At 48.8% G+C, this 15,079-nt stretch overlaps 6 protein-coding genes and 1 non-coding gene across 7 annotated transcripts; 4 read left to right on the top strand and 3 right to left on the bottom strand.

Moving 5' to 3' along the window:
• Positions 1–565: 565 nt before the first annotated feature.
• Positions 566–1,792, top strand: BDV59DRAFT_202343 (malate dehydrogenase; the record flags this gene model as incomplete). Its single annotated transcript, XM_073694013.1, has 5 exons — positions 566–634; positions 702–900; positions 966–976; positions 1,038–1,383; positions 1,440–1,792. 5 exons carry the CDS (start codon positions 566–568, stop codon positions 1,790–1,792), a joined length of 978 nt encoding a protein of 325 aa, XP_073547754.1.
• Positions 1,793–2,373: 581 nt separating this feature from the next.
• On the bottom strand, positions 2,374–2,447 carry BDV59DRAFT_t95. Its single transcript has one exon. It is a non-coding gene; the product is annotated as a tRNA-Ile (tRNA).
• A 147-nt stretch (positions 2,448–2,594) lies between these two features.
• BDV59DRAFT_193496 (uncharacterized protein) lies at positions 2,595–5,673 on the top strand (the record flags this gene model as incomplete). Its single annotated transcript, XM_073692238.1, has 4 exons — positions 2,595–2,842; positions 2,993–4,030; positions 4,498–5,568; positions 5,622–5,673. 4 exons carry the CDS (start codon positions 2,595–2,597, stop codon positions 5,671–5,673), a joined length of 2,409 nt encoding a protein of 802 aa, XP_073547753.1.
• A 131-nt stretch (positions 5,674–5,804) lies between these two features.
• Positions 5,805–8,614, bottom strand: BDV59DRAFT_179228 (ATP-dependent DNA helicase 2 subunit KU80). Its single transcript, XM_073689882.1, has 11 exons — positions 8,409–8,614; positions 8,300–8,354; positions 8,171–8,237; positions 8,044–8,111; positions 7,819–7,987; positions 7,703–7,763; positions 7,115–7,651; positions 6,684–7,069; positions 6,419–6,630; positions 5,905–6,371; positions 5,805–5,843 (listed from the first exon to the last, which is right to left on the bottom strand). Exons 1-11 carry the CDS (start codon positions 8,535–8,537, stop codon positions 5,826–5,828), a joined length of 2,169 nt encoding a protein of 722 aa, XP_073547752.1. The 5' UTR covers positions 8,538–8,614; the 3' UTR covers positions 5,805–5,825.
• Positions 8,615–8,856: 242 nt separating this feature from the next.
• BDV59DRAFT_179226 (DUF4149 domain-containing protein) lies at positions 8,857–9,979 on the top strand. Its single transcript, XM_073689881.1, has 4 exons — positions 8,857–9,000; positions 9,056–9,089; positions 9,152–9,440; positions 9,512–9,979. Exons 1-4 carry the CDS (start codon positions 8,969–8,971, stop codon positions 9,676–9,678), a joined length of 522 nt encoding a protein of 173 aa, XP_073547751.1. The 5' UTR covers positions 8,857–8,968; the 3' UTR covers positions 9,679–9,979.
• Positions 9,980–10,010: 31 nt separating this feature from the next.
• Positions 10,011–11,613, bottom strand: BDV59DRAFT_179218 (uncharacterized protein). The gene is made up of 3 exons (XM_073689880.1): positions 11,495–11,613; positions 11,043–11,436; positions 10,011–10,995 (listed from the first exon to the last, which is right to left on the bottom strand). The coding sequence occupies exons 2-3, from the start codon at positions 11,229–11,231 to the stop codon at positions 10,360–10,362; spliced, it is 825 nt and encodes a 274-aa protein (XP_073547750.1). The 5' UTR covers positions 11,232–11,436; positions 11,495–11,613; the 3' UTR covers positions 10,011–10,359.
• Positions 11,614–13,723: 2,110 nt separating this feature from the next.
• Positions 13,724–15,021, top strand: BDV59DRAFT_179213 (SDR family NAD(P)-dependent oxidoreductase). Its single transcript, XM_073689879.1, has one exon. The coding sequence runs from the start codon at positions 13,911–13,913 to the stop codon at positions 14,655–14,657; it is 747 nt and encodes a 248-aa protein (XP_073547749.1). The 5' UTR covers positions 13,724–13,910; the 3' UTR covers positions 14,658–15,021.
• Positions 15,022–15,079: the final 58 nt, after the last annotated feature.

Genomic DNA, 15,079 nt, shown 5'->3' with positions numbered 1-15,079 from the left:
AACTTTAGTTCGGAAGTCGTCAATTACCCGCGGAAGGAACCAGTAGCACGTAGTAGTCACTAACTCTGGTAGGAAACAATTCGATCTGGAAAGAAGTAGTTCAACATGCAAACTTCCGGGTTTGGACGAAGACGGAATATCCCGGAGTCTTATTCTTTAATCGTCAAGAGGTATGCGACCGTCACACACAATCATGTTCTAACCAAATCATCATGGTTTTGTGCGGAGGGGTCATCTTAAGCGAAGTATGTATATAGATTGATTACGCAGATCGATTGGACGAGAGATAAGCCGCGGGACAAAGTTGAGGCTAATGTTCCTTCCCCACAGGATATGTGGAGCTTGAGCTAGTCGGGACTGTTGCGGCTGAAGTTTGCACCGCATCGCCGAGGGCTCTGATACAGAGGCCTTGCGACAAAGAATCTTAAACCCTTGAATAAAAAAGGCTTCATAGCAGATCGTAGTATGATTAAAAGACAGACATCCAGACTTTCTTTTGCAAATACCAGAAAGTGTCAAGTTTTTTTCACTTGTTTAAATCGTCTTATATCAATATCCATTCAATATGGTGAAGATTGCGCTCATCGGTGCCGCTGGCCAGATTGGTACCCCTCTTAGTCTTCTGTGCAAGACGGTTAGTATTGCTTGTAACTGTTACCAGCCAATGACTCAAACCAATTGTGCTGATTCGCTGTTCAAAGAGTGATCTCTTCGATGAGATTTCCCTCTACGATCTGGTCCATGTTCCTGGTATTGCCACGGATTTGAACCACATCGATACACGGGCCAAGGTCACTGGGTATCTTGCAGAGGATTCGGGCCTCCAGAAAGCTCTTACTGGTGCGGATGTTGTTGTCATCACCGCCGGTATTGCTAGAAAGCCAGGCATGACCAGAGATGGTAAGCTACGGGGGAGTGACCCTACCAGCTTCTTCGAGCTAAGCTAACGGCATTATCGACTCTAGATTTGTTCCAGGTGGGTTCGTTGTTTACCTTGCCACACCCAGACCGAGGAATAAATGTTGACTCTTATCTAGACTAACGCAAGCATTATCCGTGACATCTTCACTGAAATTGCTGCAACATGCCCGTCCGCCATGTGCTGTGTCGTCACTAACCCAGTCAACTCCACTCTTCCCATCGCGGCTGAAGCTTTGAAGAAGGCTGGTGCTTTCGAGCCTACCCGCCTATTTGGTGTTACCACTTTGGACGTTGTTCGTGCTTCTACCTTTGCCGCACATGCCATTGGGATTGGTTCCAACCCCAAAGATTTCAAGGTCCCTGTTATTGGCGGCCACAGCGGAGCAACCATCTTGCCCCTTTACAGCCAAGCTCAGCCTCCCGTCAGCTTGAGTGATGAGGTGCTAGCAGGAGTTATCAATCGTGAGTATCTACTGCCGTAGTCAGCTTTTCTTATGGGATGCTTACCAGTCAAACAGGTGTGCAGTTCGGTGGCGATGAAATTGTCAAGAGCAAGCAAGGTGCTGGTAGTGCCACCACATGCATGGCATACGCTGGTTTCCGTTTTATCCAGGCTATATTGAAGGCCCAGAATGGCGAGCCTGTGACGGAAGAAGCCTATGTTTACTTACCTGGTATCTCTGATGGTAAGAAAATTGCTGCTGAGCTTGGCGTTGACTACTTCGCTGTCAAGATTGAACTTGGAAAGACCGGCGCAAACAAGGCTCTCCCGATTGGCAAGATCTCTGACAACGAGACCAAGCTTCTCAGTGTCGCCATCGAAGAACTTCAGAAAAATATCGCTACGGCTTTGACCTTCATGTCGTCGTAAATTTGAGTGTACATAGAATTATGTTGAGCTTTGGTGCAACTCTCTTTTGGCAAAAATGTTTTCTGGAGATATCTTACAAATCAGAGGTTCTGCGGCCTCAAGAATTCGTTCATCGTAGTCGTAAATTCAAGCCCTATTGTCTGATACCTGTACTAATATGTGCTTATTGCTTACATAGCCCAGAGAATTTGTTCGCGGTGCTTCATTCTCACTTCCTGTCTCTGCTTATTGATGAACGTTTCTAGCTCCCTCCTTGCCTGTCCCTATAAAATCACAGGCCTAGCCTGATCTGCCAAAAACTGAGAACAGAGATGTGTGGCAAGCAAGCAGTTATCCACAGTAAAAAATATGCTCCGTAGATACCTCTACTCAGCAAAAAGCAGCGAAGGGTAAGCACTAGAAGGGAACGAAAAGCCATTAATTAACCTGACCAGAAAATCAGATACGTACTGCCTATGCAATAAATAGGTTAATTAATATATGTCTCCCGCCACATTTGATTGTGAATTTGGGAAAGAAGAAAAGATTGATGTAGAAAGCAGGCTTGGAAAAGAAGCTAAAAGAACTATAACAGTAAAAAATGGTCCCGACGAGGGTCGAACTCGCGACCTTGGCGTTATTAGCACCACGCTCTAACCGACTGAGCTACAGGACCTTATTGGTTGAAATACGCAAAGGTTTTATGTACTATCATCCAGGTTTATAACTTAGGCAATTCACTGCGGAATCACCTGCTTATGGAGGGAGTGCTTGCAATAATTCTCGCGGCCTCAACGAACTTCACGCTGTGGCTTTGACCACCATGCCCGACAAGCGAAAGACTCCCGGCTCTATTTCAACCTCATCACCCCGAGCAAAACGTGCATGCTCTTCTCTTGTCGAGGAAGAAGAAGACGACGCCATGTCGCACACCGTTACGCCATATGAGCGCCCGCGCAATCACCCCGTGTACGGGCAAAAGAGCGCTTTTCCTGGCCTCGACGGCGTTGGTGACGATGAACTGTTCTATGGACCCGCAGAGGATGGACTGGAATATCTCCGCATGGTGAGGTAAGTATCCTTTTTGCACCATCTATTCATCTCGCGTGCTAAAAACTGCGTGTTGCTCCCGCCCCAGTTTGCGCCGATGAAATGATTTTTCTGCCCATTTCTTTCCCCCCAACCCCCAAGGTTGATGCCTAACTCGTGTTTGAAATATAGATCGGAAGCCAACTCCCTACCGTTCCTATTCACTGCGCCGCCGACAGCCCCGAAGACTGAGACAAGTCAACCGTCGGATAACACGCTCGTCCAAGATGAAAAACAGGACAAACGAGAAGACGCGCGTGTTATGTGCGAAGGGGTGTACGCAGATGGTGTCTATGTCGGCCCACAAGATGAGATGACAGCGACTGCTCATTCCCTCGAAGGCGCATATTCCGACGCCCAAGCGAGCTACTACAATCTCCTCCACCATCGTTTTCTTCTTCTCCGATCGATCTTGAAATGCACACCCCCTTCGGAAGCTATCACCGCCCTGGATGACTCACACCCAATCAGCTTTCCACGACATTCGAAAATGGCGCGCAAGGAATGGCGACGCTTGCTTCTCGCGGTGGATCCACAGACGGTTCAGCTGGCCTGTATGGATATGGATAGCGTTTTGGGCGTTCTGGGGATCATGGCGCGACTCATATCGGAGAATGTTAGAAGCGGGAGTGCGGAACGAGTTCGACGGATGGGAGCTTGGGCCTGGGGGTTGTTGGGCAAATGTCGAGACGTTGGACAGCTGGGCACGGAGGAAGTAGGGGAGATTCGAGATCTAGGGAAGCGCGCCGTCAAAATCCTTTGCAAGATGAAGGAGGAAGAGACCTCGAAGAACCAAACAGTTGCTCAGGGTGAAGACCCGTCGGACGACGAATCGGACTACGAGCCCGCTCCTGCGCATGGTGACGATGGACCTAACGATGAAGTCGCCCCAGAACGCGATCTGCCTATGCAAGACGTGGAGGACACTGCCTCGGGTAACGAGCTGGAACAGGCCAAAGCCAGGCTACAAGCAAAACTTCAGGGAGGCGAAGACGAGAATCCACCGCCAGCTGACGAGGCACCAATGGAGGCAGCAGCGGCGAATGACCTTATTGACGTGACTACACAGACCCGAGCCATGCTGGACATGATCATCACGGTGGTGGGAGAGTACTTTGGCCAGCGAGACCTGCTTCAAACCCGCGAATTATGGGAAATACTACCAGAAGAGTGAACCGGCGGGCGGAGATGGTTTTATCAAAATGTAATAATAGTTAGCCTCGACATTGCGATGTTGTGTCTCAGGCAAAGCTCAAGATACCCAATACGCATTGGATTATTCTGAAAATAGTGGCAGATGGGAAGTGTATTACCGGATAAACTACATACTCTGTCAATTAATTAGAAGAAAAAGCATAGAAGAATGCTGGAGGCAACCGTTTCTCCATAGACGGACCCGACGATCGTTGCGTCATGTTAGCGAGCGGCTGACAGCCTTATCAGTCATCCGTCGGACATCCATCCCTCTTCCTCTTCACTCTCTCTACCTCCTGTATGCCCCGTCCATGGACCAAACAGCCTGACTCTGGGAGTCAGAAGAAGCATTATAATCCACCGCATCTTCTCCTCACCACCAAGCTCTTTTGAAAAGGAGCCACCATGGCTCCCAACCTCGAAATTTCCATCCCGACCACGAGCATCTCCCCAACCTCTCCTCCATACACCGTCTACAACATCACCCTCCGTCTCCCTCTCCGGTCCTTCACCGTCGCGAAACGATACTCTGATTTTGCCTCCTTTCACGCAACTCTCACCAACCAAACGAACGCCGCTCCACCGGTCCCTCTGCCCTCGAAATCGTGGTTCTCCAACACCGTCTCCAACGCCTCCCTCCGCGAAGAGCGTCGACAGGGCTTGGAAGCTTACCTCCGCGCTATCAACGATGCCGGCGACTCCCGCTGGCGCAACTCCCCCGCCTGGCGTGCCTTTCTCAACCTCCCCAGCGCCGCAACTGCCAGTGCCAACGGGAATGGATCCACGATATCCGCCCGTCTTCACGCAGCCATCACCGAGCCAGGGAACCCAGCCGGAACGCACAGTCCGATCACCGACCCCACTTTATGGCTTGACTGTTACCGCGACATGAAGTCCCATCTGCACGATGCGCGGCTGCATCTCACGCGGCGGGACCAGGAAACCACCCCGCAGAAGCAGCACGAGAGCTCTGCGAAGGCAAAGAGTAGTCTTGTGCGAGCGGGGAGTCTGATTTCAGCTCTTGATGACGGGTTGAAGCACCTAGGGGACTCCAGTAATGGCCGTACGCAGAGCCCCAGTGCCGCGGGGCGGAATGGGGACGGGCGTCGCGGAGGGAGTTCGCTGGGAGAGGGTGAATTGCGTCGACGGAAGGATCTGGTGATCAATGCCCGGAAGGAGAAAGATGGGCTGGAGGACTTGTTGAATGCCATGGCTGCCAAGAGCCGGGTGGATAAAGCAGTAGCTTCCATCCAAGACAAGGAGGCGCTGGTCGGCGGTGCCGGTAGAAAGTCTGCGCGGTCTGGAAGAGTACTTGGGAAAGAGACGGAGAGGACGCGAGAGCTGGATAACCAAGGGGTGTTGCAGTTGCAGCGGCAAACGATGGAGGAGCAGGACCAGAGCGTGGAGGAGCTGATGAAGATTGTCAACCGGCAGAAGGAGTTGGGGATTGCGATCAATGCGGAGCTGGAGATTCAGAATGAACTTCTGAAGTTGACGGACGAGGATGCAGATCGGTATGCGTCTCTTCTACTTATTCTACATACGGATCTTACTGACTGTTTTGCAGGTTACAGAAGAAGGTCGACATCGGCAAGAAGAGGATTGGGAAGATCTCCTGATCCACCGACTTTTGCCTTGGATATAAGTCTGTCTAGAGGTTTTCTTGCAAGCGCTTGTCTGTTGCTTCTTAGCGATCACATTCCTCATTGTCATAGAAGTGCTCATCATTAGCTCCCATTATCAAGACTATTCTATCTACCTAGCTCCGGGACTACTTGGCCGACAAGAACTTGATGAATGGATAGGTCAGCTCTTCCTGTAGAAGTTCACTGGACATGCGCAAGACTTACCTCGCTGGCTTCTGCATCTGTCACTCGCGATTGATCCGACTCGCGCTGATTGATCAAGCCAAGCTTGCTCTTTCGAATGAGCCACCACAGCTCTCGTCGATCGCCATCAAACTCCTCTTTCAAGATCTTATCCTTCACCTGTCTCAAGAAATCATTGTACACCGCTGGCTCCTCGAACGATATCATTTCATCTCTCATAACTCCCAGCGCTTCAATAACCCGGTGGTAGTTGCTATCACCTACGCTGTTTTTGATCTGGTCCTCAAGAATGGCGGTCATCTGGTTCACAGCACCCTTGATTGCATCGATATTTTCAGCACTAGAGAGGGCTTGTTTGAACTCAGGAATGGCGTTGTTCGGAGTGATTTTGGCCCGTTTCTCTTGCTGGAGTAGGGCGTCTACATCGAGGCCTGATAGGGGCTTTTCGGCCTCTCGGGTACGCTTCCGGCCCTTGGCCTTTGGAGGCACTGTTCTGGGTTAGCAGAGCGGATGTGGCAGGAGAATAGACACATACCTTTCTTTACGTCAGCAGTCTCCATGAGCTTCTCTAGATATTTCTTGGATTTCTGCAGTACGTCCTCGGGTGGCTGAGAGAATTTCATCAACCTTTCAGAGGGAGGAGGGATAGGCTCGGTCGGGTGTATGGCTCTGGAGCGGATAGCAGCATTTATTCGGTGCAACACGGGAGAGAAGGAATCGTCAATCGGCAAGCCTTCTGATGGGTCACTGTTTTTGTTAGTTACTAAATTGTGGAAGGAGCCAGCTTCCCAAATACTTACCCGCTCTCATCTTTGTCGACAAGTTCCATGCTATTCACGTATTTGCTCATCGCATCAAGCAAGTCATCATTAGGAAGATTTCGATGCTGTGTCACGACTTTTCCAGAAACAGTTATGACTTTATCCAGCGGGGGAAAGCGGTACGTTCGTACGTCCTCAGCAAAAGGCAGCTGAACCTCGAGAAGACATTCGTAATCCGGTTCAATGGACGGCGCTAGCAAGACTATGATCGGTGGCTTATTTTCTTTCGTCACCAGGCGAGCCACAGCATAGCATTCGAGTTCAAACAGCGCGTGGATGAATGACGACAGTGCAAGGGAGGCTTTATCATTGGCGCGTTGTCCAATGATTATGTTGGTATTTGACATGTGCATGTATCGTTCATACTAATATTGTTAGTCAAGGTAGGTGCAGATGGGCATAAACAATACCTGATCATTCGCGATGAACCCAATCAACTCTAGCCCGGCAAACGTTTCGAGTGTAGTGATGTTCTCATCTGTTGTATCAATGTGGACTGCAGTGCGTCCATATTCATAGCCTTTTGCAAGTTCGTCACGCTCCACATCAAGGTGTCCCCCGGGAGCACTTTCATCTGTCACTTGGTATGTTCTGAGATTCCGAACGGGCGTCAAAGTATTCCCATCTCTAGATTCGTTTTTTTGCGTGGGGGCGGGTGCGGACGTCTCACCAGTCTCTCCCTCCCCAGCTGCAGCATCCGAACGCACGACATATGAGCTTGCCGAAGGGGGTTTGGCCACATAGGTTCGGTAGTATCTCTCAACAGGGATACGGACTGCGGTTTCATACACTTCAGGATTTCCCAATTGAAGATGTCCTCTGAAGCTCGCCAAAGACTTGACAACTTTGACTCGGGGAATATCCAATTCTGACACAGCTTGCTCGAGCGTGCCATAGGCTCCGTCGCAGCTCTCGGCCAAATTTTGGAGGAGGATTTCGTTCCCCGCCTATAACTCCTGGTTAAGACACAAGGGTTACATAACGACCCGATTTCGTACCTTTCGTGAATCTTTGTCTTCCTCTTTCACCCCATACTCGGGATCATCGAAATCGGCGCCCCTGCGGAGAGTAAGTAATTGTTTCCCGGGCTAGAAGTGGCATCAGGTCCACTGACAAAATAACAAGTTCGATGTTGTCCTCCTTGATTTTTTTTGTAATTTCATCGGTGCCCTCGTTACTCATGCGTCCCTGACCGTTGGTGACCAAGACGATCTTGCGCTTATATTTCAGTTTCTTGCAGTGGGTGCTGATCATTTGGATTGCTAAAATAAGCGCGGAGATGGCTGCAGGAAAATGAGTACACCTTCGTACCAACATTAGATACGGTAGAAAACCTTACCATCTCCCTTGTCAGTTTGACTGGGTTTGATATCATCGCCCAGTTTGCGAATGTCTGGCATGAGGAACCTTGTGGAGGTAGTCAGTAAGAGTGACGAGGTTAAACATTTACTAAAGATGGAACATACTGCTTTATAGTAGATAGAACTGAGATGTTGGAAAAGTGAGGGTCATCTTCGAGCTCGTTGGAGGTCCCTGGCTCCCTTCGTCAGCGGGAGATTGTAAACCTTGTAGACTTTGTTTGCCAGTAATCTTACCGTCTGTTCGAAGTCCAATGACGCCCAGCATAGCCGTCTTTCGTCCTGTAGCCACCTGCGGTTTGATTTAATCGAATATCAAAACTCAATCAGGTCCAGATGTACCCACTGTTCCCGTAATGCGGTCCCAGACGTACTGCATGCCCCATTCCAAATCGGTGACTGAGCGTCCATTGCGCTGGACCCCCATGGACTTCCCCACGTCGACGATATAAACCGTTGCTTCTTTCTCGGCCATGGTAGCGAGAATGCAGAGGAGCGCTGCGAGAGCCCTCTGCTGGGTGTATGGCACTTTAATACGGGAGATACGAGGAGGCAACAAAGGATGCAAACGACACGACCGACAGGCAGACGCGCGATATTTCCCATCTGGGACTAGGCGGTACGCGCGGGCACATGACATCATGACGCCAAAGGTGCGTGTTTTTTAACAAATCCGAGTGGCATTAGCTTTTAGTATGCAGCTACCATGTGGCATTAGCATGTGCGGCATATATTATTCACGTGAATATAAGGCGCATCACCCCATCTCCGCAGCATCGCCGGGCCGTCCCTCGGCCAAACCCATCACGGCATTCTTATTTCATCCGTACACTTCGGCCGCAATCTTCTTTCCATTTACTACTCCCCCAGAACAACAACCAGGAGAATCTCCCTACTCCAGTCAGCATGATTGACCCCCGCCCATTTCACATCGTGAGGTTCGTTTGACTCTCATCTTACTTGGATCAAGCTGGATGTGCTAACTGCAATTAGCTATGGCACTCTCATGGGTGTCCAGTTCTACCAGGTGACTCTCGCCTGAACACGATCCTCCTTCTTCATATTTGCTATATCTGACACAGCTTGCAGACATTCGTCTCTGGAACGGTGGCCTTCAAATCCCTTCCCCGGCCGCAATTCGCAGCTCTGCAGCGGTCGACGTTCCCCATCTACTTTTCTCTCCAGTCAGCACTCCCAATCCTGGTTGCACTGACGGCTAGCAAGAATGGGGAACCCCTTGGCGTGTCTGGACTTCTGGACTCAGAGAACTGCTGCAGCACTCTTGCTCCCTTGGCCGTGACAGTGGTTGCCGGGCTGGTCAATATGTTTGTGCTGCGTCCGCTCACCGTCAATACCATGACGGAAAGACACCGCCAGGGTATGTGAATATTTTCATTTTCTGGATAGTCGATAGATCCGCAAATGTAACAGTGCTAATAAATCTGCTAGAAACTCGCGATGGCAAGAAGAGCTACGACCCGGCTCCCCATTCCAAGGAAATGGTAGCCTTGAACAAGAGGTTCGCTCGCCTTCATGGCATGTCCAGCTTGCTCAACCTGGCATGCCTTGGTGCTACGATCTACTACGGCGTCGTTCTCAGCAAGAGGCTCGCTTAGATGGATGTAGACTGAAACGACCTAGTCCCGGTACCCACAGCCATAGGTATAGCGAATCCTTGTCAATATTCTGAATGAGATCGTTCGTGGAGATATTTCATTGTCTAGATAATTTGCGCTGCTTTCGAGTAATTAGTGACGAAATCATCAACGGCTCGAGTTAAAAACGTTTTACAGGCATGAAAGGGCTAGTGTGGATAATGATAGCTGGTATAAGCATTTCGTAGAGATTGGGACTTCTTCTGGGTGCTTATGAATTTGACAAACACCTCATCTAATATAACGGAGCATTTAGATGGCCATGTATATATTAACTTCACAATAGGACCAATGGCACTTAGATGATGTACACCAGGTTCGACATGAGTTTTTGAGATAGGTACGGAGTATCTTACAAGTTCCGTTGTATTTATTTATAAAGAATAATTTAACCCATCTGAACCCTCAATAGTAAGTAATGGTATGTGATATTGTTGCTGCCCGGTATCATGCCCGCCAACAGCTTTCTGACCAGAGGCTTAGAAATTCCGTTGTCTCACCAGAGTCGAAACACTTTACAGGAGAAGTAGTTGGACCTATAGCATGTCAATGAAGTGATCTATACTCATCCGATAATGTTTCAATTCTTTGACACACATGCTTTGTCTCGGTCGCTGGATCACCGTACATCCCAGACACTCTCTACTTCTCAAAGGCCATAGCGTTCTCAACATCACTCTCAGGGCCATCAGCCAAACTAATTTTTCCCCCGCAACAGCAATAATACAGTTCGCTGATGATCTTTCCAATGAGGAATCCCATTAGGAATGCAAGCACCGCAGCTGCCACCCCCAACAACGCTGGCATAATGGCGGGTTGAACAAGCCGAAGGAACTCTTTATTCCCAGCCCAGGGAGCCTTCAAAGCTTGGATTACAAAGGCAAAGTTGTCTGAATTTTTCGTCTTCTTCGGCCACCTGCTGCCAGCCGTATTCGGGTCCTGCGAGAGATGGTGAGGATACCGCTTATACTGTGACTCGTTGATGCCAATAATTTCGAGCTTTCCATTATCCTTATGAAGAAAGGAAACTGACACAGGACTCTCGGTGGCGAGATGACCATGTAGGTCGACAAGGGCTAGCTCAAGGCGGTAGAGCCTTCCAAGAACAGAAGATGGCTGGTGAAAGAGGGCCTTAAGATGCATAATATATGGTACAGATACATTCTCAGAGCTTGAGCCCCGATAATATTGGGCGTAGAAGTTGAGGGGTGCAAAAGCTGGGAAAATTATGTCGCTGTTGGCGAGGAGTGTGTCGTCTTTCGTTCTGAATGTTATTGTCTGAGGTGTTGGTAAGTTATTAATCATGATCAGAAGAACGAAAGTACCAAGGAAGCAGAGTCACGCATAGAATCCGAGCAATTGCTGAGCGAGAAGGCACATGGCCTACATGGGATGTTCAGAGTATGGTATTGCGTGCTTGAGAGGATGGGTGAGGAGTATGAGACCGAATTCTCTGCCGAGAAGGTGAATTTGCCTAGAAATAGTGCACTTATAGTGAATGATGAGAGCAACATGGTCTGCACTTCAGGATGTGGTGGTATGTGATGAATGAAGCAAGGAAGGGAACTGTGGGAGATGGGAGGTTATAAAAGACCCACCAAGCCAACAAAAAGCCTATCCTTGCTCTCAGAGATAGGAGAATCCGCTATAGATACTACAGGAACCCTCATTTTAATGACTTCCCCACGAGTTTCTCTTCTCCTTTCGATAGCTGCGTTCCTGTTATTCCTTCGTCAGATGGTGCTGCCTAGGCACTCAACCCCGTAGCTCCAAATACATTTTGCGAATTCTAGACAGGCTTAGCGAGTCGTGACAAGAGCCGGGAGAAGATAATGTAGGGTACTATGCGGCATCATGGTTGCCTATGTACGGTGCAGTCGCGGTATTCGGTCAAGGCCCGGTACCGTAGGAGATCAGCAATGATGGCGCATTTCTTAGTATTATCATTTTATCTGTCGAGACTGGATCTCTCGGGCGAGGAATCCGACTGGAGATGTCTCAGCCGTCCCGGGACTATTGCAATAGGCAGACACAATGTTGAAATAAGCCTAGCACGAGTAAAGCTTAGCCGTAAACTTGTTATTCGAAAGAGCCGATGGAGTTTTGATTCCTGTATTGACGTGGGAAATCCGCACTTCACAATTGCTTACAGATGAGATAAACTTTCTCCACTATTGTAGTTTGTTCCAAGGAAATGAATCGATTGACAAGAATACAGGCCTACATTACTATTAAGCGTAGCTAGACCCTTGGACTCATTAGACCCCTACATTGCTGTGCTGTGTTGATGATCTTCCAGACATTGGCTGGCGCCTTCGACATCGTAATGAAATAGAAGCCGTCGTCACGAGACAGGGACTCATAATCTATAGAAGAATTTCTTTTTTTGGAATCTGTCCTGGAGCAGGCATACTCTGGCGAGCATACCCACATGGACCTGTGCAATCTGGTACGATTGATCAGATTCCTAAGGAATCTAAAAGGCAGACACTTTTCCGACAGATCTGGTTGAGTATTTCAGTTTCATAGGTTAGATTCCCTAGAGATATACTATTTGTGTTGTTATTATACAGCTATATCGTCTCATTTGTGGGCAAGAGCCACGAACTGGTGTTTTAAGAGATGAAACGGTCAGGCGTTGCGCGCAGAGAGTTAAATATGCTGGGCTTGTCACCTATATCAATGCAATTCCATTTGTCCTCTGCTCGTTGGGCGTTTGTGCTACTCAGTCTCACGGTGTACAAAGACACGATAAGGACAATTATCACGATCACTTATGAACGTCTGACCTAGGTATAATAGGTGGTGCGCATACGATTCATGGTTGAGAGGCCCACGTCGCAGGAAATGGAGCGGACCCCGCGGAGTCCAGGCGGAATATTCTAATACAATCACCGTCAGTGCTTTCCCCACTTTATCTGATCGCAAGCAATCATAACCCAACGTTGGAATCCCTCTCAAACCGTAAGAGGGAAAAAAAGGGTGACACGTTATGGCGCGAGCGCGTCATTCCTATGAGAATAGCCTATGTAGTAATTTAGCGGTTACTATCCGTGCAATCGCAAGCATTCGAGGGCTACGTATGTTTTAACCACGTCTATAATGCTGGCTTATACGGAAATAGCGGCTGGGTGCGTCTAGAATGGATCCTAGTTTGCTTAGATACGTAATGCGGACCGAAAGCCCTTCTATTATATCCTATGGTTATGAGTGATTATCTCGTCGTATCGATGGAATATAGGTTCATAGACTCTTTGCGCTCTTATATAGCATCCCTATCACAATTGTGTTAGATGTACGGTAAAGCAGTAGTGGTAAACCTCTTTTTAACCAAATCCAGTAAATCAATAGTAATGTTCTATGATAGTGATCACGTAAAGACCCTCGTTGCTGAACGTAAGTCGATAAACCAAGAGTTCAGCCCCTCCTTTGACTGGCATCTGACTAAGTGGGGCATCACTTTCAATGAATGAACGATGGAGCTAGCGGTAATTGCCAAGTCTAATCGTTCAAATGATGGTCATGAAAATTGAGTAACTAACCCAGCCACGGACTGCCCACAGCAGAACCTCTGTGAGGAAAAGCGCAGGATAGAATACGAAACAGGGAAAAGCGCATTGCTTATACATATTTCCTTGGAAATTTAATGCTATTGTGTCAGTGCACGGAACACAAGCCTCCAAGTGGGCATGCCATCGAGCTACTTACCCGCTAAGCCCTTGCTCGTATTCGTTGTTTCTTACCTATGTTCCGTCAAAGCAGTTTTTGTGCACAAGCACAATCTATTCATGGTGACGCGATGGATCTACTTACGGGATCTGCGTATTACTTGACCATTCCTTTCGTCGTATTCAGAGATATAGAAGGTAAGCTATGTTATCAACACAGCTGCTGGTTTGAACTACGCACTATTCCTTCCGTCGTATTAAACCTGGCGACATCTCAGAGGAAACATTCGACATCCTGTGCGAGGCATAGTCTGTATGAGACCTAACACTGGGAAAAGGCCGCCTCAAAAGACATAAATAGGCTGCACTGTCCCTCCATTTCTCATCCATCAGACCGGCCTCAAGAAGCGATCTTACGCAAGTTTATTTGCTCTTTATATTCATATCGATTGCTTCCAAACTCCTGAAGCCACCTACAATATTCTTTCCAACTCCACTACCTATCAGTATCAGTGATAGAATACAATGGCCGAATACCCTGAGCCCATTTCATTTACCAAGGCGTGGCACTGCGAGCCATACCCTTTCCTTTCGCCATTCAAACCTGAATTATCGATGTCTGGCAAGAATGTTGTCATAACCGGTGGTGGTACAGGTATCGGTAATGCCATCGCCGTCGCCTTTGCAAAAGCAGGCGCAAAGTCCGTCTCTATCCTCGGGAGACGCTTGGACAAGCTGAAGCTCGGTGCAGAAAGCATCACCAGAGCAGTCGCGTCCGGTGGCATCGTCCAAGTCCTTTTTGAAGTGGCGGACATCAGGGAAGCCGGCCAACTTGCCACCGCACTGCACTCCATCGTAGACAAGGTTGGAAATATTGATATCCTTGTCTCAAATGCAAACTCGATGCCGCCGTCAGGGCCTATTGCCAACATCGACACGGATCAGTTTGTGAATGGAGTGACAGACAACATCCGGGGCGCCCTCAACACTTTCCAAGCCTTCCTTCAAGTCGCTGGCCCCAGTCCTATCTTCCTGAACACCTCCTCCTGCCTGGCAAATATTGCACCTGTCGGGGGAGGTCTCGGCGGGTATTCAGTGAGCAAGGCGGCTTGCCTGAAGATGATGGACTGTCTGACTGTTGAGAACCCCAACGTTCATATCACCAACTTGCATCCAGGCTGGGTCGCGACTGAACCCAATGGCTATCAGGAGGAAGCGCCAGACTCAGGTAAGCTATTCTCTTTAGTTCATTTGCTGAGAAGCAATTTCTGATGTCATATAACCAGCTGACCTGCCCGGTCAAACCATGGTATGGCTGGCGTCTCCTGAGGCCAGATTCCTTGAAGGGAAATTCGTTTGGGCTAACTGGGATGCTCAAGAGCTGGCCGAGAGAGCAGAAGAGATTCGGGGTTCAAAGTTGTTGAACTGGGTCGTCGAAGGCATCCCAATGTAAGACCGGTTTTTTCAAGTGGAATTCGTCGGTAGTCTGACAGAACCGGGGTTTCATTGAACTTGGGGCTATGTGAGAACCGAGATTTTGTATCTTCATCGCTACCCGAGAGCTGTTTATAGGTCACTTGTTAGGTGAACTGTTGACAACTCTTTTAAATAAGCGGAAGTGAAGCAGTTGGAATACTACCATCAATGACTTGTGTCTGAAGGTTGCAGAGAGCATGCTGAGACGCCCAGCCAAG

This window comes from Aspergillus ambiguus, assembly GCF_047715705.1.
Source record: "Aspergillus ambiguus strain CBS 117.58 unplaced genomic scaffold BDV59scaffold_17, whole genome shotgun sequence".
Lineage (NCBI taxonomy): Eukaryota > Fungi > Ascomycota > Eurotiomycetes > Eurotiales > Aspergillaceae > Aspergillus > Aspergillus ambiguus.
This window is presented reverse-complemented; position numbering and strand designations above follow the sequence as displayed.